The 27,238-nt window shown below is 37.2% G+C and overlaps 1 protein-coding gene across 3 annotated transcripts in view; it reads right to left on the bottom strand.

Moving 5' to 3' along the window:
* Positions 1 to 6,671: 6,671 nt before the first annotated feature.
* The window catches only part of TUBGCP3 (tubulin gamma complex component 3), a 116,774-nt gene continuing 96,207 nt past the window's right edge, over positions 6,672 to 27,238 (bottom strand). The window contains exons 20-22 of one of the 3 annotated variants that reach the window (XM_003414044.4): positions 21,409 to 21,549; positions 13,766 to 13,882; positions 6,672 to 10,404 (exon numbers count right to left, since the gene is read on the bottom strand). In XM_003414044.4, coding sequence (XP_003414092.1) covers positions 10,246 to 10,404; positions 13,766 to 13,882; positions 21,409 to 21,549 — 417 coding nt within the window. In that variant the 3' untranslated portion in view covers positions 6,672 to 10,245. Of the gene's footprint in view, positions 10,405 to 13,765; positions 13,883 to 21,212; positions 21,314 to 21,408; positions 21,550 to 23,558; positions 26,098 to 27,238 lie in introns of those variants that run through there. The other 2 variants (XR_002786781.2, XM_064275215.1) reach the window with 2 other exon arrangements.

The raw sequence follows: 27,238 nt of genomic DNA, 5'->3' as shown, positions 1-27,238 counted from the left end.
GTTGACTGGGTGTGATTTCCTCTCACTTGTGGGTGTGGTGGCTCACACCCACATGTGAGTTCTCTGTGGTTAGGCTCATATGTCTTCCCTTACAGAGAAGTAGAGGTGTGAGACCAGGTTCTTTCCCTGATATTGGGTGACTGGTTTGGTGTTTTTATGATTTTGGGGTGACAAATGTTCTGTGGTCAGGGTCCCCCACAGCCCTTGTGGGACCACGGGGTCCTTCTGGGTTGGTGCTAGAAGTTAATGTGTTCTTTGGAGGTTTCTATAGCCGCTGTGAGAAGTGCTACACATACAGACAGGAGAGGCAGTGCATGCATGCACAAATTGGCATCTCAGTAAGTGGTGGAGGATCAAGGGACATGTGTAGGTGGCCTGCAGGAACGGTATGTGTGAGGGATGTGCGACACTGCTGCCAGGTGAACACTGGATGAGAGCACTAGGATCTCCTGCTTGTTCTTTGACAGAGGTACAGATGGTGCCTGGTAGGATACGAGTGGCATTGCTGATGAGGTGATGCGTCTACCCGGCCAGTCACCAGGCATGGGTGCAGGCAGTGTTCGCGCTTGTTGTCAGGCTGTCGGCACTGATTGTCTGGTGGTTAGGGCAGAGGTGCACAGGTCACTGGTCACCAGGTGGTTAGCACAGGAGCTCACACCACAGGTTGCTGGGCAGGTGGTCTGTTGGGGGCAGGGGAGACTTGCACTGCCAATGCTGGAGTGTGTGAGCGCACATCGCCAATTGCTGGGCAGATGGGGTGGTGGTGGGTGCACAGGTGAGGTAGGAGCACGTTGATGGTCACTGGTTCAGTGGTGCAGGCAGGGGTGGGCACTGCCAGCTGACAGGCATGCACACATCATTGGTCACAGATGGGGGTCTCGTGCTGCCAGTCACCGGGCCACGGTGCCACATTGCTGAACACCAGGAGAGCAGGGGGAGTGTGCTCTCCCGGTCACTGGCATGGGCATCAGGCCTCTCCCTGAGGAGTGCAGCCTGCAGTCAGGGCCAGGCTCCACTCAAATGAAAGCGGGGGGAGGCTATCCAGAGTCTGGTCAGGTGTGGGGTCTTCAGCTGCCACCCTATGGGTCCTCTGCTCTGCAGGCACCACAAGCCCAAATGATCAGGGACTGCTGCTGGTGAGTAGTTCTGTCCCTATTTTCTGGCTCCTTCTCTGTTCTGTGGTTGCCTGGATCCCTAGAGCTCTTGCCCGCCTTCCTGCACTTTACCTCCTGAGATATGGCTCATGTTCTGCTCACCTTGCTTCACACCAGTTTTGTCTACACAGTATCTACCTACCATTCGGAATTCTATAAAGTTGCCTTCCTGTGCTCCTCACCTGGGAATGCCACTTGCTTTGTCTCAATACAGCCATATTGCACTGGGCCACCTGACAAGCACCTACGATCCGTAAAGCCCCTTGTTCACTGTTTTCATCCAGTTTCTCCTTCCATTTGGTATTCAGAGTTCCAAGATTGTCATCTGTATCTGTTTCACTTGGTTTCTCAGGTCTTTGCTGTAAGCAGACAGCGTGGTGTGTCTAAACAGACATCTTAAGCCACATCAAGGATGGAAAAAGATATACCGAACTAACACAAATCTAGAGAATGATGGAGTGGTTACATTAACATAAGACAAAGTATATTTCAAAACAATATTACCAGAGATAGTGAGGGTCATTTCATAATGATAAAGGGGTCACTTCATCAAGAGTATATATAACAATCATAAATATTAACCTAACAACAATACTTCAAAATATACAAAGCAAAAACTGAAAGATCTGCAAGGAGAAATAGACAAAATGATACTTATAAGTCAGAGATTTCAACACCCTTTTCAGTAACAAGTAGATGAAAATCAGTAACAATGTATCAGTACTATCAACCAACTTAATCTAAATCACTTCATAGATCACTCACCACAAAAGAGCAGCAGAATACACATTCTTTTAATGGGCACAGAGATTATTTATCAACATTTATTCGGGGTCATAAGTCTCGATAAATTCGAATGGATTCATGTCGTAGAAAGTACGTTTTCTGACCACAATGGGATTGCATTAGAAATCAATAAAAGAAACATATCTGGAAAACCTATAAATATTTGGAAACCAAATAACAAACTTCTAAATAATCCATGGGTCAAAGAAGTCAAAAGGAAGAATTTGAAAGTATTTTGAAATTAATATGAAAATACAATGTATTAAAATTTGTGGAATGAAGCAGAAAGATCTTAAATCAACTATTTCACCTTCCATCTCAAGAAAAAGAAAAAAACGAAACTCGTAGTAAGTCAAAGATCAGAGTAGAAATAAATGAGATACAAAGCAGAAAAACAGTAGAGAAAATCAATGAGAAAAAAAGCTGGCTCTTTGAAAAGATCAATAAATCTCTAGTAACCAGACTGGACAAGGAAAAAAAAAAAAACTTCGTTCACTAATATCAGGAATGAAAGAGATGATATCATTAGTTTCTACAGATACTGAAAGAATAAGAAAATGCTGCAAACAAAACTATGCCCATAAATTCAACAACTTACATGAACTTGACTAAAATCTCTGAAAGACATAAAAACTATCAAAACTTACCCAAGAAGAAACAGATAGCCTAAATAGCCCTGTATCTATTCCAGAAATGGAATTTGTAGTTCAAAGTCATTCACAAAGGTGTTCTGATCCCAGATGACTTTACTGGTGAATTCTATCAAACATTAAGAAAAAGTCATTTCTGCAACTATTGCAGATAGTTGAAGAGAATACTTCCCAACTCATTCCATGGCATAAACATTACTCCAATACCAAAATCAGACAAAGACATTACAAGAAAACTAGAGACCAATATCCCTCACAATATATAAAAAGTCTTAAAATTTTGGCATATCAATTCTAACAATAGATAAAAAGGATGATACACCATAACCAGGTAGGATTTATTCCAGAATCAAAATTGGGTTAAAATTAGAAGATAAATCAATGTAACACCTCCTATTAACAGAATTAAAAAAGAAAACCACATGACTATCTCAACAGATACAGAAAAAGCATTTCACAAAATTCAACATTCACTGCTTATCTCAGCAAACTTAGAAGAGAACTTCCTGAATTTGATGAAGGACATCTACAAAAAACCTACAGTTCACATCATACTTAATGGTGAAAGACAATCTTTTTCTACTAAGACCAGGAACAAAGCAACAATGTCCGCTCTATTAAACACTATACACGTTTTAGCCAGCACAAAAGGGCAAAAACAAAACAAAACAAAAAAACCCTCAAAAAACAAAAAAATTTCAAACTGATTCTAAAATTCACACAGAAATATAAGACATGTTTTTAGTTGCTGAGTGTAGGCTACACAGAGTAACTCCCTTCCAAAGCGTACATCATGAAAAAGGGAGAAAAAAAGAGTAACCCTACGGTGGAGAAAACACTACCTCCGCCAGGCGATCAAGGTTAACAACAGTGTTAGTAAGTCATGCTGACAGTCTGTACCCTTGGTACAATGTAACAGGAATGGCCCTTTAACTCTGTGGTCTTACCCCAAAAGCCTGTCATCCCAGTCTCATAAGAAAAATATCAGACAACCCAGTTGAGGGACTTTCTATAAAATGCCTGTCAAAGTGATCAAAAACAACAAAAGTCTGAGACACTGTCAAAGCCAAAAGGGGCCTAAGGAGACGCCATGACAATTAAGTGTGAAGCGGTATAGGGGATGAGACCCTGGGACACAAAGACATCAGGTAAAAGCTAAGGAGACTGAACGCAGTATGGACTCTGGCTAATAACAGCGTATGGATATTAGTTCATTAATTGTAACAAATGCACCTCACTAATGTAAGATGTTAATAATAGGGATATTGGGGGTGGGGTATACAGAACTCTCTATATTATCTCTGCAGTAATTCTGTAAATCTAAATCTATTCTAAGATGAAGTTTATTTTAAAAAACTAAAGCTCTAAACCAGAACTGTCCGACAGAAATATGAGTCACATAGGCAATTTTAAATTTTCTAATAGTCACATTAAAAAAGTAAAAAGAAACATGTCCAATTAATGCTAATAATGTATTTTATTTAAATATTTTTAATCAAATATATACAAAGTGTCACTTCAATCTGTAATCAGTATGAAAAAAGTATTAATGAGATATTTTACAGTCTCTTTTTTTCATACTAACCATGCAAAATCTGGAGTGTCTTTTATACTTCCCACGCATCTCAATTCAGACTAGCTGCATTTCAAGTGCTTGACAGCCACAGGCAAAGAACAGTGAGGGTCTAAATAAAAAAGCTCTGAGCTAAAGTTGACAATACTTGAAGTTTTCTTTACTATAATCACGGTGATAACTCTGCATTAGCTGTAGGCTAACATATAAATATCACTTCCATTGGAAAGCTCCACTTTGAGGTTAAAATGAGAACAACAAAAAAAAAGCAGTTAAAAAAAAAAAAAGCCATAAATTGGGAGAAAATATTTGCAAAATCACCTGATAAAAGACTTATATCCAGATACATAAAGAGCTCTCAAAACACAATAACAACTTAAAAAATGGGCAAAATATTTTAGTAGACACTCTTTCACAGCAAATAAGCACTTAAAAAGATGCTCAAAGACATTAGGCCTTAGGTATATGCCAATGAAAACCAAAATGAGATACCACTATACACCTATTAGTCTAAGGTTACAAGGAGGACCACACCCAGGCTGACAAGAACGTGGAGCAGCTGTAACTCTCACTCCTGCTAAACATATGAGATGACAAGCCGCTTTGGCAAACAGTCTGGCCGCTTTTTTAAAAGTTAAACATATACCTACCATATGATCCAGCAATTCCGCTCTTAGGTATTTACTCAAGAGACATGAAAGCATTCATGCATACAGCGACTTGTAAACAGGTGTTTACAACTACTACTTATAATAGTCAAGACCTGGAAACCACCCACGTAGCCATGAACAGGTCAGTGGGTAACCAAATTGTCATATATACATACAGGGGACCACTCAACAGTGAAGTGGAATTAACTCTACACAGGCAACAACATAGAAAAACCTCAAAATAATTATGATAAGTGAAAGAGCCAGACCCCTCCCCCCAAAAAAGATTACATTCTCTATAATTTATACAAAATTTTTAGAAAATGTAAATTAATCTATGACAGAAAAAAGATCAGCGGTTGCCTAGAGATGGGAGGGAGGAACGAAAAGGGAGATTTGGGGAGAGATGGATACATCCATTTACATTGATTGTGGAAGTGGTTTCCCAGGTGTACACACATACACACACATATATATATATATATGGAAGCCCTGGTGGCGCAGTGGTTAAGTGCTACGGCTGCTAACCAAAGGGTCAGCAGTTTGAATCCGCCAGGCGCTCCTTGGAAACTCTGCGGGGCAGTTCTACTCTGTCCTACAGGGTCGCTGTGAGCCGGAATCGACTCAACGGCACTACAGTCAAATTGTAGACCTGAGTCATATATAATTGTATGTCAATTATACCTCAGTAAACTTGCTTAAAACTTTACTAGCAAGGCCACAACTATGCCTCTTTGTGTTTTATGTTTCATTTATTTTGTATTTCTTCTTTGGATTGCCAAATTACAATGCTTGAAATTATTTGTAGAATTTATATTGATTTTTAAGAGTCAACTATAATTAAGAATATGCTGTTATAAATGTTGCAATTACATTTTCTCAGTCTGTCATTTGTCTTAACTATTTAACGCTGCCTTTTACTGTGCAATCATTTTCTATTTTACGTAGTCAAATCTGTCATTATTTTGTTATAGTTTTTGTTCTTGGTGTCATGTTAAGAATTACGAACTGAGATTATAAAAATATTCCCTCATTTAATTCTAGTAACTGCAATACTTTTATCCTTAATATTTAAAATATTTAACCAATCTGATTTTATTTTCTTGTATAATGTGAGTTAAAGCTCTTAATTTTTTCCCAAATGGTTTGCCCAAAACCACTGCCCCAAAATATCTGCTGAAATGATCAGATATTTAACATATATACTAAACACCCATAAATATAGGCATTTTTGAACACTTCATTCCATTCAAATGATGTTTCTTTCTATCCTCTGCCATGCTGTTTTATACACCGTAGCTTTGTATCTTTGCTATATGGTTTGGCAAATTTTCTTTTATTCTTGTTTTTCGAGAAGGAAAAATGTAAAAAAAAAAAAAGAAAGAAAGCTTAGCATCCTTGAAATTTTGAAATTATAACTATATCCAGAGTCAAAAAGAAAATAACAGCAAGTAAATACTAATTAGGAATTAACGACATTGAGAATCCACCATATAAAAACCTGTGATGTAACCAAAATTATACGCAGAGGATAATGCAGAGTCTGAAGGCTTATTAAACAGGAAAAAAATTTTATAAGAATTCATTTGAAGAAAAACAATCCGAAAGAGGAAAATACTACATATAAAAAAGTAATTTATAAATCAAGCAAAAAAAAAGTATACATTGTATGATGATAAAAAGTAACAGTAAAAAAAGGATTTTTGAAAAGACCTAAATTATAAACAAACTTTGCTAAACGTACCAGGAAAAAAAAAATGCAACATTAGGAATAAAAGGAATATAACTGAAATATCATATTTAAAAAATTATAATGGTATCTATGTAAAAATTAATGCTGATGAATTAAAAAACCTAAATGAAAATGCCTAATTTTCTAGGAAGTAAAAATTACTAAAAATTAACTCAAAATATCTGAATAGTGCAATAACCACAGTAGAAAATGAAAAGGTTGTTTATATTCTATCCACTAAAAAGGTGCCAAGTAATTGTTAGGCTATTAAAACCAAGCAGGGTCATTAGGGTAAATAGTTACTTGTTCAAGACAGTGATATTTCTGACAAACGGCAAGAAGCCCTAAGAACTGACATCTGTGAGATAATTTGATCTGTCGCTCCTCCTTTCTTTTGCACCAAGTCAAATTCCAAGAGGCCCTTGGAGTCTAGCTCCACCTTCACCGAATTCAGAACTAACCGAGCTCTACCTACCGCTCCTGTACTTAATTGCATTCATTTAATTTCCATATAACTTGTATATAATTACTATTTCTGAATTCTAACCTACTATGTATTGTTCTGTTTTCTTCTTACATATCTGTTTAAATACATAAAACACAGCAGGAGGTGATGTTTTTATTACTAACACAGGGCCAACCATTTACTTCCCAGTTCTACAGATGCTGAGAGAAGATGGCTATTTGTAACTAAGGTTCATAAATCAAACACTAGGAGCCACAGCAGCTCTGGTGTCAACCTCAGACCACATATGGCCTTTACAGCTTCAGATATCAAACACGATACAATGGTAGTGCACGGTTTCTACTAACACTAATCTGTTTCTGCGTATGATTTGTGCTTTGTGACTCAATTTGAATATGACCATTGTTATTTGGTGCTAATAAATGGGGCTCCTCATGTTTGCTGTGCTCTCATGTCCTATTTATTAAAGTTTGGAGGACAAGTTTTCCCATACGGATTTGGGAATTACCGATGCCATGTTTTCTGCTAGATGACAAGGTCAGCCAGGGAGAAACGGCAAATGTTTTCCTCACTTGAGTTGAGCTAAACAGCCTGATCACAAGGAAGGAAAGCCCCTTCACCCAGAGGGTAACTTTACATTCAGCCACAGTAACTGAAACTTTCTATGTGGGTAGGACATGTCCTCAAGTCCAGAAAAGCTAGGTTTGGCTTACGGAAGCTGCCCAGGGCAAAAGGCTTCACTCCACCAGAACACATTAGCACTGTTTACTAGGTCCTTCTAGAACCAAACCTTAGGTATACAGCACCTTTAATCTTTACAACGACCCTGCAAACAGGAGGGATTACTTTTCTAGATGAAACTCCCAGGGCCATGTGAAGGTACTCTGCCTTCAAATGCTGTTTAACCCTTTCAAAACCCTACTATTTTCTCCCGTCAATTTTCTGTTGACGCCATGTGTTTTCTTTAATGGAAATGTGCTGAATCATTGTGTCCCAATTTTTGTTTTTTAGTACGGATTTTTTTTCTGTCTCATAAGCCTAACCTCAGAGTCTAGTGAGACAATCCAAACTGTCCAACTAATTTGAACCCCGAAAATCACAGCTGCACCAGAGTCTATCTTTCCTATCAAAAATGCACACACCTCATATAACACCCTGTAGACACAGTATTTCATGGCACATACCTGTTTTTTTCCATTTCAAACAGTCATAAACGCTTCTGAATAGCTGCAGCAGAGAGTGACATTGGGAAAACGGCTTCCCAGAAAACATGAGAGCCGAAAAAAGTGGATGAGCAATGGCGTACCCCATGGATCCTGATTAAATCCTTCCGCTGCACTGCTCTTACCTCAACACCACCTAGTCTGACGCTCCCCCAGCCACCAATACCTTCGCTGATTCCGTTTGATGTTCCCCCAGCCACCAATACCCTTGCTGATTCCAGTTTACCAGGCCTTTGCTGCTCTGTATCTCCGCTCTGCAAACGGCCTGATTTTATTAATTTTGTCCATTAACAGTGTTGTCTTTTTCATCCAATGTCTCATCTATGATGATCTGTGGCCCTGACGACTCCACCTTTCTGACCCACCATTCTGTTCTAATAGTAAGACCTGCAACTCGGCTCCTGCCAGGCCTTTCATGGCTGTTGATACAAAGGAGGACACCTTTTCACAAGTGTGATCCACAATCCAGATATCTAATCTAACTACCTGAATGGTTCCCCATCTTAAATGGAGTTTTCATCTCTAAATCTGTAACAGCACATTTCAGAGTGATTCTACTGAACGTTAGTCCCTTGAGAAATGCTTTAAATAAATAAAATAAAAACAGGTTCTATGGTCAAATAACTTTGGGAAATTTCTCTTGGAGATATACAATATACCATAATTCCTGGGAAGTCTTGCAGTAAGAGAAACCTGCTTCAAATTTCTGATTTTATGACTTTTTAAACTAAAATTTATATCCTCTGACCTTCATCATGCATTCACTTCTGCATTCCCAGGGCTCTGGATTTCTCCCTTTTAAGTGGACTCTACACATAGAAGGAAACACAGGCAGGTATGAGGTCACTATAAGGGCAGATCCCACAGGCACTGAGTGGTAGGTAAACTTCCCCAATTTAAAGCTGTGTACATAGTCTAATGCGCTGGTCTCACTGATTATCAGATAATCCATATACTACAGCACATTAAGCCAAACTCTGTCAACCCCAACCTCCCAAACCTGGCAAATGAACGGTATTTGTTCATCAAGAAATAACCAATACACTTGAAAGATAATTACTTTTAATTTCCTAAGTTTTCACTTATGGAACATAATAAAGGCAAATTTATATGACCTGATATGACATTTTTACAAAAAAAAACACTTCCCCCAACATCTGGTTGGTAGTATATAAATATTTACAATGAAAAAATAGGCAAGGAAAAAGGAAATCTTCATTATTCAAGTCCATTTCCTTCCAATGCTCATCAGGGTTTTGAAAATAAAATACTTCATTAACTTTTCTAGTCATTCATATTTACACACTGCTTCAGCTAATAGTTTCAAGAAATTCAAGACACACTGTTAAGGATGTCTTTGCTGCATATCGCTCCTATTTTAGAAGTTATCTGAAATAGTAAATTAACTACAAAAATGTAAACTTTAAAAGAAAATAATAAACATATGTAAAGATAATGCAGTAATATATAAGGATCTGACGAGGTTAATACTTTACAACATCAAAAAGCAAAATAAAATGCTCTATGTATTTTCTTAGTGGGGACGTTTTGTTTCAACTTGGTTATATTAACAAAAAAGGTTATCTAAAGAGGATGTTTAAAAAATAGAAATGACATTACCATCTTAAATGATGAATATCCCATTACCCTAATTTTCTCACAAAGAAACTGTTTTTTACAAAGTGACAAATATAAATTATATAATGACGAGCTCAGAAACTCAACAAAGTGTGGCATCTTTTAAATATGAAGATTTTTAAAAATAAAACTTGAATAGTGCAAACCAACCTATTTAACTTAGTGGTATTACAAATATATCCAACTTGAATGTATAAAATCATGACCTTACATTCTACCAGAACACAGTGCCATCAAACACCTGAACTATCTGCGGGCAGACATGGTAGACACTATGCAGCATGCCACTTGGCTTGACAATTTAAATGTGAACTTTTATGTCTAACAAAGCAATGAATGTCATCCGCAGCTCCCTGTGACCACACCAGGTGCCTCACATGTGGGAGCTGCGTCGGCCTCTAGTGCCCAGAGACACTCGCAGCCTTGGCTCTCGGGCCTTGTAGTGTTCGTTAAAGTCCAACCTAAAGCTGAGAAACCGGAGACTTTCATCAGAGCTGGTCGTCAGTAACACCAAAAACTGCTGCACGATACCCTAAAAAGAAACACAAAGAATAAAATATTAACTCCTAAAAAAACGTATCGACAAAATGCATCCCCATCCAACTTTAATCCCCTTTGGGGTTATTTTTCCTTCCGAGTCAGCCGACATTTAATAAACACCCACTCTGGCAGGTGTACCAAGAAATAAATGCTGTTTCATAACCCTAGAGTTTACCAAGCCATTGGCAGCCCATTTAGTAAGAGATATCCACTTTTATAAATATATATTACCTATGAATAAATTTTATTTAAAAGCAATTACCATATATTTACGCAAATAACGTACTCCTTCTGCATCTGTTTGCCGGCTGTGCCTCCCCCAGTAAGGCGCCCTTACAAGCATCACCGTGCCAATCCTGCCGTAAAAAAATCAGCAAGGCTCGCTTTATGAACATACCTCACGAGGGAGGGCACGGCAGCAACAAATGCAGAAGGTGCATTCTTGGCATAAAAATACAGTGGCCAAGGTTTTTACCTTTAAGTTCTACAAGAATAAGCAAAACAGCAAAGTAACCATTTTAAAACATACTATTCTTTTTATTCTGAATATTAAGCTCAGTGTTAAATTTTTCATCTTCCACATTACATATGAAAGAGTATTTAATTATAAAGTCAGTTATAAAGATATGATTAGAAAAGAAATTTAGGACATAAAAAAAAAAGTATGTCGCTGGTGGTGTTAGGTGCCATTGAGTCGGCTCCAACTCACTGCCTGGTCCTGCGCCATCCCCGTGATCACTGTACACTGGAGCCCATCACTGCAGCCAGTGTCAATCCACCTCATGAAGGTCTTCCTCTCTTTGACACTGACCCTCTACTTCACCACGCATGATGTCCTTCTCCAGCAACTGATCCCTCCTGATAACATGTCCAAAGTACGTGAGACGAAATCTTGCGATCCTTGCTTCTAAGGAGCATTCTGGCTGTATGTCTTTCAAAGCAGATTTGTTCGTTCTTCTGGCAGTTCACAGTATATTCAATATTCTTCACCAATACCGTAATTCAAAGGCATCAATTCTTCTTTGGTCTTCTTTATTCATTGTCCAGCTTTCTCATGTATGTGAGGTGATCAAAAATACATGGTTTGGGTCAGGCTCATCTTAGTCCTCAAAGTGACATCTTTCCTTTTTAACACGTTAAAGTGGTCTTTTGCAGCAGATTTGCCCAATGCGATAATACATCGCTTGATTTCTTGACTCCGCTTCCATGGACGTTGACTGTGGATCCAAGTAAGATGAAATGCTTGTACGGATCTTCCAAATCATCCCCTTAAGGCCCCAATGCTTTTATGCATTTAAAGCGGAAGTTGCCTTCTTAAAGGGGTGCACAGAAAGCGTTACTATTTCTCCTCGTTACCAATGGGGTGTTGTAAAGATGATGTGCTATGACAGAAATTTATTCAAACTTCAATACGACAAAATCGCTGGATGTTTCCACATAGGGTTGAAAGAGTCAATAAGTATGAACTACACCCCTATTGAAACACAGAGCTTACTTCACTGTTAACAGACACATCTGTCCAAGGTAACAGCTGCTGGTCTCCATAGTTTCTGGCTGTTCTAGCTGCCTTAGAAGAGTTCTCATCTACACAGAAAAGTCCCTGACGCGGTATATCCGTATCAATCCTTTTCAAAGTCTTAACAGCTATCATATTCCCTCTCCTTGCTGCTGGTCAGAAAAACGAATGCCAAAGCTTACAGAGATTTGGGGGGAATACCTGGAGAGGTGGTATATGGGTAGGCTCATATATATTACAGAAAGTAATTTTATTTTTAGCAAATGTATAACGTCTATGTGTGTGACTGTCTTTCTAGAAGACAAGAGGAAAAAAAATGTGTTCCTAAGAAATTACATTGCTAAAAATACAGTGACTGCCTACTGAGTGATGAATTTGAAATATAATGTAAAATTCATTACGAATAAATCTGAATATTTCTTTTCCCCAAATTTGAGACTTTGGGTGTTCACTCTTAAGTAGTCAATGACAAACAGCTCCTAATACAGTACAGTTTTCAAGCACTGCTACAAAAAGAACACCAAAAAAATTTTTTTCTATTAAGGAAAAGATATTTGAACGGTAATAATTTACAAAGACAATTATGACTGTAGTTTGAGTAAAACTGGGATTATACTGATGAAGGTTACAAAAAAAAAATACATTAGCTCTATCAGGGGGTGCAGCCACAAACAGGGGACATCATTGTCTCTTTTAGAAATGAGCACCGGAACAAATGTTTTTACTTAGGTATTACTCCCACACAGTAACTTATTTTAACAGCATGGAACCAACCATTCAGTATCCATCTTTAAAGAAATATGAATATGTATCACATGTACACCATGGGGTCAAAAAAGTGTCTCATATCAAAACACCTATCCCATAAAAAGATAATTTTATATTGGATATAAACTGGTCATTATCATCATTTCTGAAACATTTCCAACAAAAGTGGAAGAAGTAGGCCAAAGCTATAAAAGGAAACCCTCTGCCCTGAGTTACGCCAAAGAAAATTAAAAAACCAGAAAGTATGAGGACCCCGGGAGAGCAAACTGGATGCCTGTGGAACAGGGACCATGGGAACACACGAGTTTAAGAGTCAACGCTTCATCTGCTTTTCTATTTATCATGAACTGAATGGAAAAATCCATAGAAATTTTTCATCTGTATTTTCATCACTAAAATCACATTGAGAAACAGGTGAAATCAGGAACTGGACCCACAAAGTGAACCTAAAGAGCAGAGCATGTGCACTTTGCAGGTTAGCTTCTGTCTTCTCAGCAACTTCATATCTGTTCATCCTGTGCTTAAAACCAACAGGCTTGTTTTTGTTTTCCAGCATTTCAGAAACATCAGTGGGACACTGATTTCCTAAACAAGTCACTCCTCCCCACCTGTGATCCTGAATGCAGGTCCCTTTAGACTACTGTACAATGTATCCGCAGTACAGTTCTATCAAGCGACAGACAATGAAACCCTAAGGGTTTCACAGACACGCAAAGGTCCTCCAAAGCCCCCACCAGCATCACTGGAGATGAGAACTGAGCTTAGAGTTAGATAAAAATTAGGACAGTCTCCAGGTGAGTGGCTCTCAACACTGGTTTCACACTGACCGGGGCTTTAACCACCCTGATGCCCGGGCTACACTGCCGCCCAAGTACACCAGAAATCCTACTTCCCAGGTGACTCAAACGTGTGGCCAAGACTGAGAACCACTGTGGTTACTATTCACAGCTACATAAATAGTGCTAAACTGATTGAAATGATTAATTTTTAATCATTTTGAAAGCAACTGTTAATTACAGAAAATGACAAATATAAATTTGATAAGCATTTTGTTTAATCCAATATGTACCTGGTAGAAATGTGTAAGTATTCGCAACTGTGAACACATTTTTGGTATAGATTCTTGAAATTCTTGAATCCTCTTGTTCTCTTCTTCTTCCTCAGCTGCTGTCACTCCCCACTGGCCCTAAAGAATCAAAGTACCACATTTTAATTTAAATCTTAATGAGCTGTTTTAGAACTGAGAACTGGGTGTCTTAGTGGGGAGATGTGTGCTCTGTGTAAATTTCTGTGCTGTTACAACCTTTACGATAATTTTCTGATGATGCCAGATCATTCTCCAGATTGTGTTTTTCAGTTAACAATGCACCCTGGAGGCATTTCAGTTCAGCCCATACAGGATGCACACAGTACCATCTGATATTTTTAAACAGCTTACTACAGTATTACATAGTGTAAGACAGAACAACTTCATTCACCACAAGCTAACTACAGTATTACGTTGTGTAAGACAAAACAACTTTATTCACCACAAGCTAACTACAGTATTAAGTTGTGTAAGATACAACAACTTAATTCACCACAAGCTAACTACAGTATTACACTGTGTAAGACAGAACAACCTAATTCGTCCCAAGGTAACCATCTTTTGCTATTACAATGTGTAGTAAACACCCTTGTATCTTCTTGTCACTCTGCATATATTTAGCGTGGAGACAGTACACAGAGAAGTGGAATGACAGGGCTCAAAGTACTGGCACCGCCTAAATCTTCCTTTAATTCTTGACTTCAACAGTAATCCTTCTTACGATTTCCCACTAAACATGATGCAGTTTTGTACTGGAGATACAACCATCTATTTAAAAAAAAATTTCCCTAATCAACGTTAATCTGGCCAAACGTCTTTTCAGCGTACATAGCTATTATCACAGGATTCTTTTCATGTGATCCATTAACATGGCAAACTGCATTACTAGGTTTCCTGAACCCTTGCATTTCTGAAATAAACCCTAGTCTTGGTGAATTATTCTTTTAATATTCTGCTACATATTTTCACTAATATTTTATGCAAGACATTCCACCAATATTTATAACCATGATTTGTTCTCTTTTGAGTTTTGTCACCAACCTCATGATGCTTCATGAAGAGAATTTGGAAACTTCCCTTCCTTTTCTATAATTCTGGAATAGTTTTTATAGCAAAGAAGTTAACCATTGCTTAAAGGTTGTCAGAATTTTTCAGTAAAACTATCTAATCTGGTACTTAGGTGGCAGAGTTCCTTAACTCATTTCTTTAATTTCTTCTTTAGCAGCTGTTCTGTTTAGAATTTGCTTTCTCTTCAGGGGTCAGGAAACCTTGGTGGGGTAGTGGTTAAGAGCTACGGCTGTTAACCAAAAGGTGTGCAGTTTGAATCTACCAGGTGCTCCTTGGAAACCCTACGGGGCAGTTCTACTCTGTCCTATAAGGTCGCTATGAGTCAGAATTGACTTAATGGCAATGAGTTTGATTTTTGGTTTTTTCAGCAGTCAATTTTGGAAATTTATAGAAAATCATTTATTACTATTAGGTATACAGATTTATTCCCATAAAGCTGAGCAAAACAATGTAAGACACTTTTCTCTTGTTTTGTGTATTTGTGCTTCCTCCTGCACTACCTACTACATTAGATTAGCTAATAGCTTATTTTATTCCACCATTCCCAACCCCCCAATTGAGAACTGACTCTTGGATTTTATTAGCTCTTTTCTGTATTTTATTCATTAATTTTTGCTTTCATCTTTACTAAGCATTTTCTGTGGCTTTCTTTCAGCTTGCTTTATTGGTATTTTTCTAACTTCTTGAATTAGGTATTTATTTACTTTCATTCTTTCTAGTTTATTAATATAAGCACTGAGAGTTACAGACTTTCTCCTCAGTAATGTTTTACCTGTATCCATAAGTTCTGGCATTCCATTTCCCTTATTGTTACTTTAAAAAATATTTAATCTAAGAGCTATTTATGAAAGTTTTTAAATATCCAGATAGTAAGATTTTTAGTTGTTGCAGACACTGCTGATTTGTACTTTTGGTATTAATTTGTAAATTTATTTCATTATCCCTAAGAATGCTTTCTCTACTATATATATAGCTTTTGCCACTAATTTACTGAGATTTTCTTTGAGGCCTAATATGTTATCAGTTATTTGAAATAATCCATAAGCACTTGGAAAAGGTATATTATCTGATTTTAAGATATAAAGTCTCTGTCCTACAGGGTCGCTATGAATCAGAATCAACTTAATGGCAACAGGTTTTTAATGTGCATTTGGTCTTTTATGGCAATAAGTGAAAATGAATTATACTTTTAACACTAATGCTTCAGTCCATTCCTCCACTTGTTTCCTATAGCTTTTGTTTTAGGAACACTGATGCTGTATTATGTGGTAATTACAGACAGCAGTAGTTGCTTTCTACCTTTATTATGGCTTGCACCTTTTACCATTACAAGGTATCCTTGTCTAGCTTACTGCTTCTGTTCTGAACCACAACCTACTTTCTTCTGAATTGCATTTAATTAGTATGCCTTGTCCAGTCTTTTCAAACTTTGTGTCATTCTGTGTAGAGTGTATCTCTTCTTTATCAGAACTTTCCACCCAGCAGGTATGCCTGGAAAATAATCCCTTCAGTTCTCTAGCAAGTCATGAGCTACAAGCAATCTAGTCCATTCACCAAGGCTACCAAACTAACATGTCTTTCACTGAGCCATCACTTTATCATCTGTTTCTTCAGATGGTATCAACTCCCTAACTTGAGCAATAATGGTTAGTGTCCTCCCTCCCCCTGCCACCCAATTTTAGTAGATATTATTTTCATATTTGTATAGGTTTTTTAGTGGGTATTAGCTATAAATAGTCTTTTTTGAAGACTAGTTATGCACTATTTTATTATAGTGAAACACATAAAATGTACAAAAATCTACGTGAACAGCATGAACGATCACAAAATGCATATACTCACAAAACCACCATCAGATCAAGAAGCAGCATTATCAGCACCCCAGAAGACACTCTCACAGCCTCTTCCCATGACTCTCCTTCCTCTCCCAGACGTATTCTAGCTACTACGACTAATGCTGCTATGAGTATTACTGGTATACCTGATAATGCATTTCTGTTGGATATTACCTAGGAGGGGAAATGCGGGGTCAGAGTATTCTTAAATTCAGCTTTAACTGACTGCTAAACAACCTTCCAAGATGGCTGTATCAATCTGTTCTTCTACCAACAGTGTATGACAACTACTGTTTTTTTCATATCATCACCAACATTTGGTATTGTCTGTCTTTGAAATTTTAGCTATTTTGTTGGGGATGTAATGTATACCATTGGGGTTTTAAATCTTCACCTACCTGACAATTTATGAGAGTGAGCACCTTTTCATAACTTTTATTTAGATATCCACCTTTTCTGAAGTGTCTTTTGCCCCTATTTTAAATGGGTTTATCTCATTGATCTGTAGGAGCTCTTTACACATTCTGGATGAGCGGTCACTTAGAAAACAAAAACCCGTTGTTGTCAAGTCGATTTCAACTCATATCCACCCTGTAGGACAACGCAGGCCTGCCCCACAGGGTTTCCAAGGCTGTAGATCTTTCCGGAAGCAGATTACCGTATCTTTTTCCCATGGAGCAGCTGGTGGGCTAAAAAACCACCGACCTTTTTTTTTTTTGGGTTAGCAGTCGAGCACTTAGCCACTGTACCACCAGGGCTCCTTGAGTTGTCACTTAGATATATAAAAATATCTTCTCTCTTGCTGTGGCTTGCTTTTTCACATTCTTAAGGATGTCTCTGATAAATATAACTAATTGTAATGTAAAACAAAAAAAAAAAAAACCCCACTGCCATCGAGTCAATTCCAACTCATAGCAACCCTATAGGACAGAGTAGAACTGCCCCATAGGGTTTCCAAGAAGCATACTGATAAATTAATCTTTATTTTATAGCTATTATTATCATCTTAATGTTCAATTTAAGGAAAGCCTCCTCACCTCAAAGTATTCTTTATGTTACCTTCTAAAAGCTTTAGTATTATACCTTTCACATTTAAGTTTACAATATGCATCATATTGTATTTTGTGTGTATATGTGAGGTAGGGTTCAGATATAGTTGACCTAATAAATTTACTGAAAAGATTATCCATTCCCCACTGTTCTCAGTGTCATCTTTGTCATAAATTAACCATGTATTGTAGGTCTATTCCTGGACTCTATTCTGCTCCACTGATTTGTCTTTCCTTGAGTCAGTATCACACCCTTTTAATTATTGTAATTTTACTGTTAAGTCTTGACATCTACATAAATCCTCCAATTTTGTTCTAATTCAATATTCTTTTGGCTATTCTAGGCCCTAAACACTTCTATATAAACTTTAGAATTAGCTTACCAATACCAAAAAACTAAACAAAATGAACTCTTGGTAATGAAACTGGGATTGCATTTAATCTGTACATTAATTTTCCAATGCATTAACATAACACATTCCTCCACGTCTCTCAATGACGCTTTAAAGCGGCGGCGGGGGGGAGGGGGGTGTCAGCAAGCTCTTTCTGTAAAAGGCTCGTTAGCAAATGTTTAGGGTTTTGCAGGCCATCTGGTGTTTCTCACAACTACTCCTCTGTAGCATAAGAGTAACCACAGACAAAATGTAAACAAATGGGTGTGACTGTTCAAATAAAACTTTATTTACGAAAACACAGAAGGCCGAGCCTTTGGTTCCCAAGTCCTGTTTTAGAGTTTTCTGCATAGAGGCCTTGGGCACATTTTGTTGGATTTTAATGCTCCTATTTTTTATATTAAATGGAATTTCTTTTAAATTTTCATTTTGTTTGTCGCAGGCGTAAAGAAATACAATGATTTTTATATACTCACCTTGTTTCCAGCTACCTTGATAAAGTTACTTGTTAATTCTAATAATTTATCTTTTGGATTTTCTATGTCCACAACGACTTTTACACACACACAAATACAGTTTTGTTTTTCTCCCCCGATGCTTTCAGTTTGTATTTTCCTTGGCTTACACTGTTGGTAGGACCACCAGGACAGGACTGAATGGAGAGGTGGTGATGGCATACAGCCTGCCTCACTCCCAGTCTCAGGAAGATGTAGTCAGTATCTCACCACTAAGTATGGTGTTTTGCTGTAGATTTTTTATGCAAATCTTTTATTAGCTGAAGAAAATTTCATTCTATCCTACTCTGCTTGGTATTAAATGGTTTACTCCATCTATTTCAATGATCATATAATTTTTCTCCTTTAACATATAAATGTGGAGTTACTTTTTTTTATTAGAATGGTTAAAACATCTGCATTCTTGGAATACACTTAAACTTGTAATATATTATCCTTTTGATATATCAGTTTGCTAATATTTTGTTAAGAATTTTTACGTCCATGTTCATGAGAGGCCCTAGAATAGAATAGGATGGTAACAAAAGCTACACTGTCTCAAGTCTTGTTTTGTACATTTGACTGTACCTACCTGTTGCCGTCGAGTCGATTCCGACTCATAGCAACCCTACAGGACAGAGTAGAACTGACCCATAGGGTTTCCAAGGAGTGCCTGGTGGATTCGAACTGCCGACCTTTTGGTTAGCAGCCGTAGCTCTTAACCAGTATACCACCAGGGTTTCCAAAATCTGACCGTAGAACCGTGTAAATATTTTACATAACTAAATTCAATTTTGTTTTATAAATATAAGTAATTCCTAAAAATTGAAAGCAAAAGTGAAACCAATTAATTTTACTATGTATGGAGTTGGTAGCTTAATTCCGAAAGGAGTCATTACCTCAAGGGACATTACAACATGGAATCTGACTGCATACATCTAGTGGGATACAGTCTAAGGGGAAAAAAAGAATTGCAAAAAAAAAGTAAAAGTATTTTCAGTAACTGTATTACTGGTAAGAACAATATTCTGAAAAAGTTGTGTGTGTGTGTGTGTGTGTGTGTGTGTGTGTGCCGCAGAATAGCAAGTAATTACGCTAATGTTAGTTAGAAATCAAGATTTTCAATGTATGACATATATTTTAAAAAATCAAAAAAGTAAAAGCCTGTTAATCCTATATTTGAGTTGGAAATATCATTATGTATATAAAATATATGGATTTTGAGACAGAAGGTGGAAAGAAGGCAGAGAACCAGAGACATGGATTAAAGGAGGAAGGGAATATTTTGGGAATCCTCCAATAATAGCGTGAAAGAAAAAATGACAAAATGGTGAGAGTGACGCCAGCAGAAGCCAATTTCCATTACAACATAGCCTCAGAAGTATCCTGAAGTCTTCTTGCATAACTTCTTCAAAGCTTCAGTGTGCCTTGGGCCTAAATGATTGCCTCAAAGATTATTTTGCCTTTTGAATTTAAATAATCTTTCAGATAAAGTTTCAGCTTTTAGATCTCTCACTGTACGCTTAAGCATGCAGGAATAAAATATGCTGAATGAGCCTGGACTTAGTACGTCAATCTGTCTCACTGCTCTGCTGACCGTCAGCAGTCTGGAGAGAGGACCATCAACTCCCACATAACTGACCACTGTGCTACTGTCACAGTCTAAGACCCTAAGGGTTGATTTTTTGTAGTTTTTATATAGTCTAGTAATTCTCCAGAAAGACAAATTACCTGGGGCATATGGACAGTTTTAAAAAAAAAAAAAAAAGCAGTGGCCAGCACTTATTGAATACTTACTAAATGTTAAATAACTGGCATACATTATCACATGTAAATCACTAACTCCATGAGGTCCTATTTACTATCACGCCCATTTTACAGACTATATCCTGAAGAAGTAAGTCATCGAAGGCACAAAGCTCATAATTCACAGTAAAGACTAAATCTTAAGTCTATATGACCCCGGCGTTATCCACAGGGCTGTCTGCAAAAGGTCCACAAGCTTCTGTGCGTGCACACTCTGGCACTTCAGAATTGCAAACCAAACAAGCAAATAAAACCACTTTAAATAACGAAACATCTCAGCAACACAAATGCAGCAAGCACTACTTTTGCTTCCAAAATACACTAAAGAAACAATTTGGCCTCTAAGAGGCTGTGAATTTTCCAAGCTAAATAAATACTGTCCTCTAACCCAAGTTTTAATGGAACATACGTACTCAAAAGTAAAACTAATCAAATTATACTGACTCAGAATAATGTGTCTCTGACTACCTCCAATGGCATATAGATCACAGCAAACATAAGAAATTCCACAGACAGCCAAAGTGGCTTAATAATCTTCATAATCCAAGGCAACTGAGAACATAAAATACTTCAATAAGGTCACTGCGAATAGCCTTAAGTAGAGAAACCGGATTCCCACATATACACAAAATGAGTTACTGTACGAGATCGTCAGCTTAAAACAGTGACAGCCCCACGGAGGTGGAGTTATCACTCTGTGCACAGGCCAACCGAAAAAGGATGCCGTTCTCTCGGGACTTATTAGTAAAAACTGGCAAGATATTTGTGATTCTCGTAAATCTTACTGCCTTCTTTATTTTTTATGATGATGATGGTAATGACCATTCCACCTTCAGGTCAGTACTTTCTAAGGACTCCCAGACGCAGATCTGCACATGGTTGCAATCTGTATGGAAATTTCATTAGGAAAGTTAACCATCTGTTCATATCATGTGGCAACAAGTTCACTGTTAAAATGGATCAATTCAACAGTATAAATACCTCAATTTCATGCTGCTTCTTTTTCTCTTCGAACTGTAATCGTTTCTGTAATTCTTCCAAAGCAGCTCTGTATATTGCATCTTGAGCATTCTGAAGTTCAATAATTTGATCAAACACAGCTCTAAGTTGATTTAAAAGTGCCTGAGGAAATAAGACAATTGTTCTTCTTTATATGAAAAGAACTTCAATGCATTTGCTGAGTTTTTTTTTAAATAAAATATTGATAATTTAAAAAAGGATACTTTAAAATAAAAGATATCGACTCAAATTCTCAAAGAGTTTACTAGTGTTCATTCACTCACTCACCAAACGCTCACTGGACCCCTACTGTACAAGGCGCCAGGAAAACCATAATTCTGTATTTACTGAAACAGCAGCAGCCGCAAAGTCCTGAGTGTGAGGCCGTGTCAGGCTCTCTATGAAAATTATCTCCCAATCTCACAAGAACCTTACAAAAATGAAGTTCTGTCCCAAATTACAAAGCTAGACAGTAAGTAACTGAGTCAGGAGTGAAACTATTCCAAAGATTAGAAAAGAATGGGAAAGCATCCCAATTCCTCCTTAAGACACGTCAAACCAAGCAAACCAGTACCAGAAATGTGGGCTATCAGAAAGGATATTGTTCACAAAATATTAAAAACCAAGTTCAGCGAGATTTTTAAAAACTGGTACCATATTTTATGCCAGAGATGAAAAGATGGTTGAACAGTGGGACAATCTCTTCATGTTTTAGAAAAACATCAATGTCAAGTACGTGTATCTAGTTCATTGCTTCTAAGTGTTACATAGCATTTTTCAGTATACATCTACCATATTTTAGTTATTCTTTCTCCTAGCGTGCCATGGAAAGAAGGAAACAGAATGAGAACTATAGCACAACATTACTTATGCTAGTTAAAAAACATACATATACAAAACACCATATGTATACTCAAGGTCATAAAGAAAACACATTAAAACTGATGCCAACCATGGCAGACGGGAAAAAGGAAGAGGTAATTAGAGAACTGGTGGTGATAGGGATAAAATTAAATCCAACAGAGTGAGAGAAGGGTCACCACGGACTGAGGACAGCACTGTGCCACGACTGAAGAGAAGGATTAACTCCACCCTCTGCCACCTTAGGTTTTAAAAAAAAAATCTATTAACAATTTTAGAGGAATAAAAAGATAATTTCAACAGCACAGAAAAAAATTCATGTGATAAAATTCCACATATAATTGATTTATATAAAACATTTAATCAACTGGGACTAGAATGGAACCACCATAATCTGATAAAGGTTCCTATTAAAAGTCTTTAGCAAACATCACAGTCAAGGGTGAAATAATAAAGTATCCCTGGTAACGTCAGGAATAAGGCAAGGATTCCCACCGTCGCTCATGGTCAACCTAGCTAACACTCTACTGTAAAAAGGCAGGGAAAAAAAAAAAAAAAAGAGGCATGTTGTTTGGAAAGAAAGAAATATATTATTTGAAGAAAATATGACTCAAGAGGTTCTAGAAAATACTAGAGTAGGAAAATGGATAAAAGATCAAAGAAATCAATAGCATTCCTACATACTGCCTAATTTTCAAGAATGTAGTAATAATCTGACAAAAGGCTTTCAAGATGTTTATGGGAAAAACTATGTAACTTTACTGAGAAGTACACAAGAAACCTAGATAACTGAAGAGGTTCTACATTCACAGATGGGAAGGCTCAACTTGGGGAATTACCATCTTTTATCTGTAAATTCAACTGAACTGCAATCAAAATCCCAACAAAGTTCTTTGAGATTGCCAAGCTGATCCACAAATTTAGATTATGAGATATGTAGTAGTTTTGTACATACTGAAGTAGTAGTTTAATATATTAGTTTAATGTGTATTAAACTACTGCAGTATTCATACTGCAAATATTCATTCCCTATGGAATCTTGTCTAAAAGAGTAAAATACTAAACGAAAATTTAAGTTCTATGGTCCTCAAACCATGACTGACTTAAACAAGCAAAATGTTGAAATACTTCCAAGGAAATATAATTTCAGCCTTCAGTTTCAAAAATTAAGTGATGAGTCCTCCAAGAGGACACAATTTGTATCCAATCCAGAAAATTAGTATCTGGAAGTAAGCAAAAAAAAAAAAAAGACAAGCATCTGCCGTTTAATAAAATTGGAAATGAAGATATTCTTGGTGTCCAGTGCAAGTTATCCATGAAACATTATGTAACTAGTTCTATTTCCTAGTGAAACTTCAAAAGCGCACAGAAACAAAATTATGTGGAATTTAAAGAACTAAGTATTCTTCAAAGGAAGGCGCCCTGGTGGCGCAGTGGTTAAGCTCTTCGCCGCGAGCCGAAAGGTGGGTGGTTCCAACCCACAAGCCATTCTGCCGGAGAAAGATGTGGCAGTCTGCTTCTGCAAACATTACAGCCTTGGAAACGCTACTCTGTCCTATAGGGTCGCTATGAGTCGGAATCAACCCGACAGCAACGGGTTTGGGTTTTTATTTTTCAAGTGTCAGAAGGGTAAAAAAGACGCTGAAGTATATGGTTCTGTCAGAGACGACCTGCTCTCCATTAGAATTTGTGTTCCTCTTTCTTACACTGAGTTGCTGGAAAGCAGTTGCCCAGCAAACATTTTACTGTACTCCCAACATCATAAAAAGAATGTGAGCTGAGGTAACGTGGATCACTTCCAGGGCAAAGTTTAGAATGATCACAGATGTCAAAATCTGGTTCCAAACTGACAATAGAAAGCAGTCAGAGTATCTGTGTACGCTACCATGCAATACATTGAAATGTCTGTATTACTGAAAAACCACCTAAATGGAATGTATTTAAAACTCTGTGCAAAGAAACAGATATTTTGTCAGCAATGTTGCTTCTACCTGTAGAGGTGAGGTTTTCTGATGAGACAGCTATTTTTAAGTGTTTTTGTGCCATATTATGAATCACTGGCTTTCTGGGATTCCAGGCTTCTGCCTAAAAAGACTGACATACCTTGATCCTATGCTTGAGACTAATCAAGGGGTGCAATAAAATCATGTGACCATTTTTACAGCACTTGTACAATTTCATTATAATGAAGATAACAGACATCATGGGGCTATTACTGAAATTAATTTTATAGTTAATGAAGATATTTGCAAACCCATTTCCCATTGCCCATCCATCATCTGATGAAAATACGCTCTATGAAAATATTTTCCTTTAAAAGGGGACAGTAATACTTGGGTTCAAAATTCACTTATGTCCTAACAGCACCACCAATAGTTGACCTAATGTCTGACTCTCAACTGAAACAAATCTGAAAGCAATATTTGCCAAATGGCTTTTGGAACAAGCTAACTCAACAGAACACTAAAAAAAAACACTGCAAAATGAACAATTCATGTTCTTCTTTCGTTTACTACGGTGGACTCGTACAAAACAGTACCTTCAAATTACACTGCAATGAAAACCATGTACACTTGATGTGGCAACTAATATAGAATCTGATTAAGTAGTACTGCTCATAATATTAGACAACCACAAAATTCAGGCAACCGCACAATCAACACAGCAAACAGCATTCTCATCTGAAAAGTTGTTTTTTTCTTTTAAAGGGGTCCTAAAACAAAAAGCAAAATAAGGGGTGCTTTAAACTTTAGTTTTTTAATAAAAATTTATTTCCTCTAGTTTGCTATTTCTTTATTGCAGTCAAATAAAAACATTTTAAGATTTTTTTGAATAAATAATTAAATTGTGGTGATTTACTGATGTTTACTTGAAGCTAAGGGTGCAACATGGGTTGTTGCTGGCCGTCTGTAAATACACAACGACTGCAAAAGCATGTTCTGTGGTGATATCAGTTTGTAACAATTTACGGTGTGATTCAGGGTTTTTCCCAACACACGAAGTCCAAAAGGAATTCAGCACTAAGAATATACCTGTGAATATCATGCTATAATGTTTAACTGCAAAATAATGTATAACAAAACAGTCTTGTCTTCCTTTTAAACAAATCACTAAATGAAGAGTAAAACCATCAGCAAAAGCACAATGTAAGTAATTATTATTAGCCTTCAGTACAGTGATGGCCTACACTGCAGTCAGAACCAACTCAGATAAAACCATTCCATTATTATCACAAGAAAATCCCATTATGGAGAAAACTATTTTCTCCCCTGAACTCTGTTAATATCAGAGGAACTCTTCTAAAGACAAGACCTGACTATTTAACGTGTTTCATATAGAATTTTCTTATCTATGAGTGGGCTAAACCTCTTTGTTATCAGTTTACATGGAGCGCTACTTAGTACAATTTAGTTTTGGTGTGGGTATAGTCAGCACTGGTAGTCCCGGCTTACAATGGGGTTCTGTTCCAGCAACTCCACAGTAGGTCCAATAACTCATTTATTTTTTAGTTTCCATTATTATTGCTTTTTGTTATCAGTATCTTTATAAATCCAAGCTTTATTTGTCTTTGGGGGTTGGAAACACTGTATATAAACTTGAGATATATTTTAACACTGTATGCAGCACATATTTCTAATAAGACATACCAAAAACAAACAAAAAACACCAGACGGTCCTAAGTGCAGTACATCGTTAACTTGACTACATCATAAGTCAGGAACGACCTGCTGTAGTTAAAAGATTTTCCGAGTCATTTCTATCCCATGACAGCAACTGAAACACAGCTATTGCAGCTGGTGGCAACATGTGCTGTTCTTCGAAGATGAGTTAAAAAAAAAAAAAAAGAGAGAGCATTAGACAGAATAAGGTCTAGGTATTTTGCTTTCTGATGAACTTCGAATTCTCTCAGATAAAGTTAGGAGAATTTCGAAGCCATTAACATATCCAAGGGTTTTCAACTTGTACTCACGATTGTTTAGATTCCTAGACGTGTATGAACATGTTTCAAGTGGGCCACGAACCCCCTAATTTACATGCAAAATTCCTCATGTATGTGCATTATTCTGGACAGGAAGTTCACAGCTTTTAATCAGATTTTAAAAGGGGTCCATGACACAAGAAAAAAATAAAGAACCAATGCCTAAAACGTCCCTCTCAAAGATAAGTTGTCTCAGTTTTATTTCTGATAAAATCTACGCCAATGGCAAAACTAAACACCTGAAGGGGGGTCATTCTATTTCACCTGTTGAAAGAAGACTCACATTTCGACGTCAGTTTTCTGTGACGGTTGTAAAACAGCGCTGAATTCCTGTGCTAATGGAAGAACACATGCCTTTCGGGACAACGTAAAATAAGGCCTACCAAAGAGACCACAAGAATTTTCTCAAAGCAATTCTTGTTCTATTAAAAAAGTTTAAAGCGTAATTTAAAGGTCCAAAGTTTCAGACATAAAACATCAAAAGAGGGGGTCGTGGAAAATGTTGTTCTGGGATTTTTTTTTAAAAAAAAAATAGGCAAGGGCATTGCATACTCACAAACATACTCTCTCTTTCCCCTACCTTCCAATCCAAAATAGAATATTAAAACAGTCCTGAAACACCTGTAAACTCTGAGGAGGAATGGATCAAGACGGTCCAAAGAGAATGAAGAAAGAGATCCCAAAGAAACTAAATGAGTCAGCCAGTCGCACGTCATTCGTTTTGAGGAGAGTCGGAATTGATGGCAACAGGTTTGATTTTCTTTTTTTTTTAAATATATATTTGGCCTAAATAACCCAAAACCAGAATTGCGGTTTTGGCATAATTAATGCTTAGCTATTCTTCAGAACGATACTAACAGGGCCAGTAAACTGCTTGAGGTTATTTACAAAATGTGAAATGAAAACCTTATCACCTTACTTAGAAACAAACAAAAAAAACCCATAATCTTGTTTTTTAGTATGAGAGCAATA

Source organism: Loxodonta africana, chromosome 23 (genome assembly GCF_030014295.1).
Source record: "Loxodonta africana isolate mLoxAfr1 chromosome 23, mLoxAfr1.hap2, whole genome shotgun sequence".
NCBI lineage: Eukaryota > Metazoa > Chordata > Mammalia > Proboscidea > Elephantidae > Loxodonta > Loxodonta africana.
The sequence above is the reverse complement of the archived record's forward strand: the minus strand, read 5'-3'. Positions and strand labels throughout refer to the sequence as shown.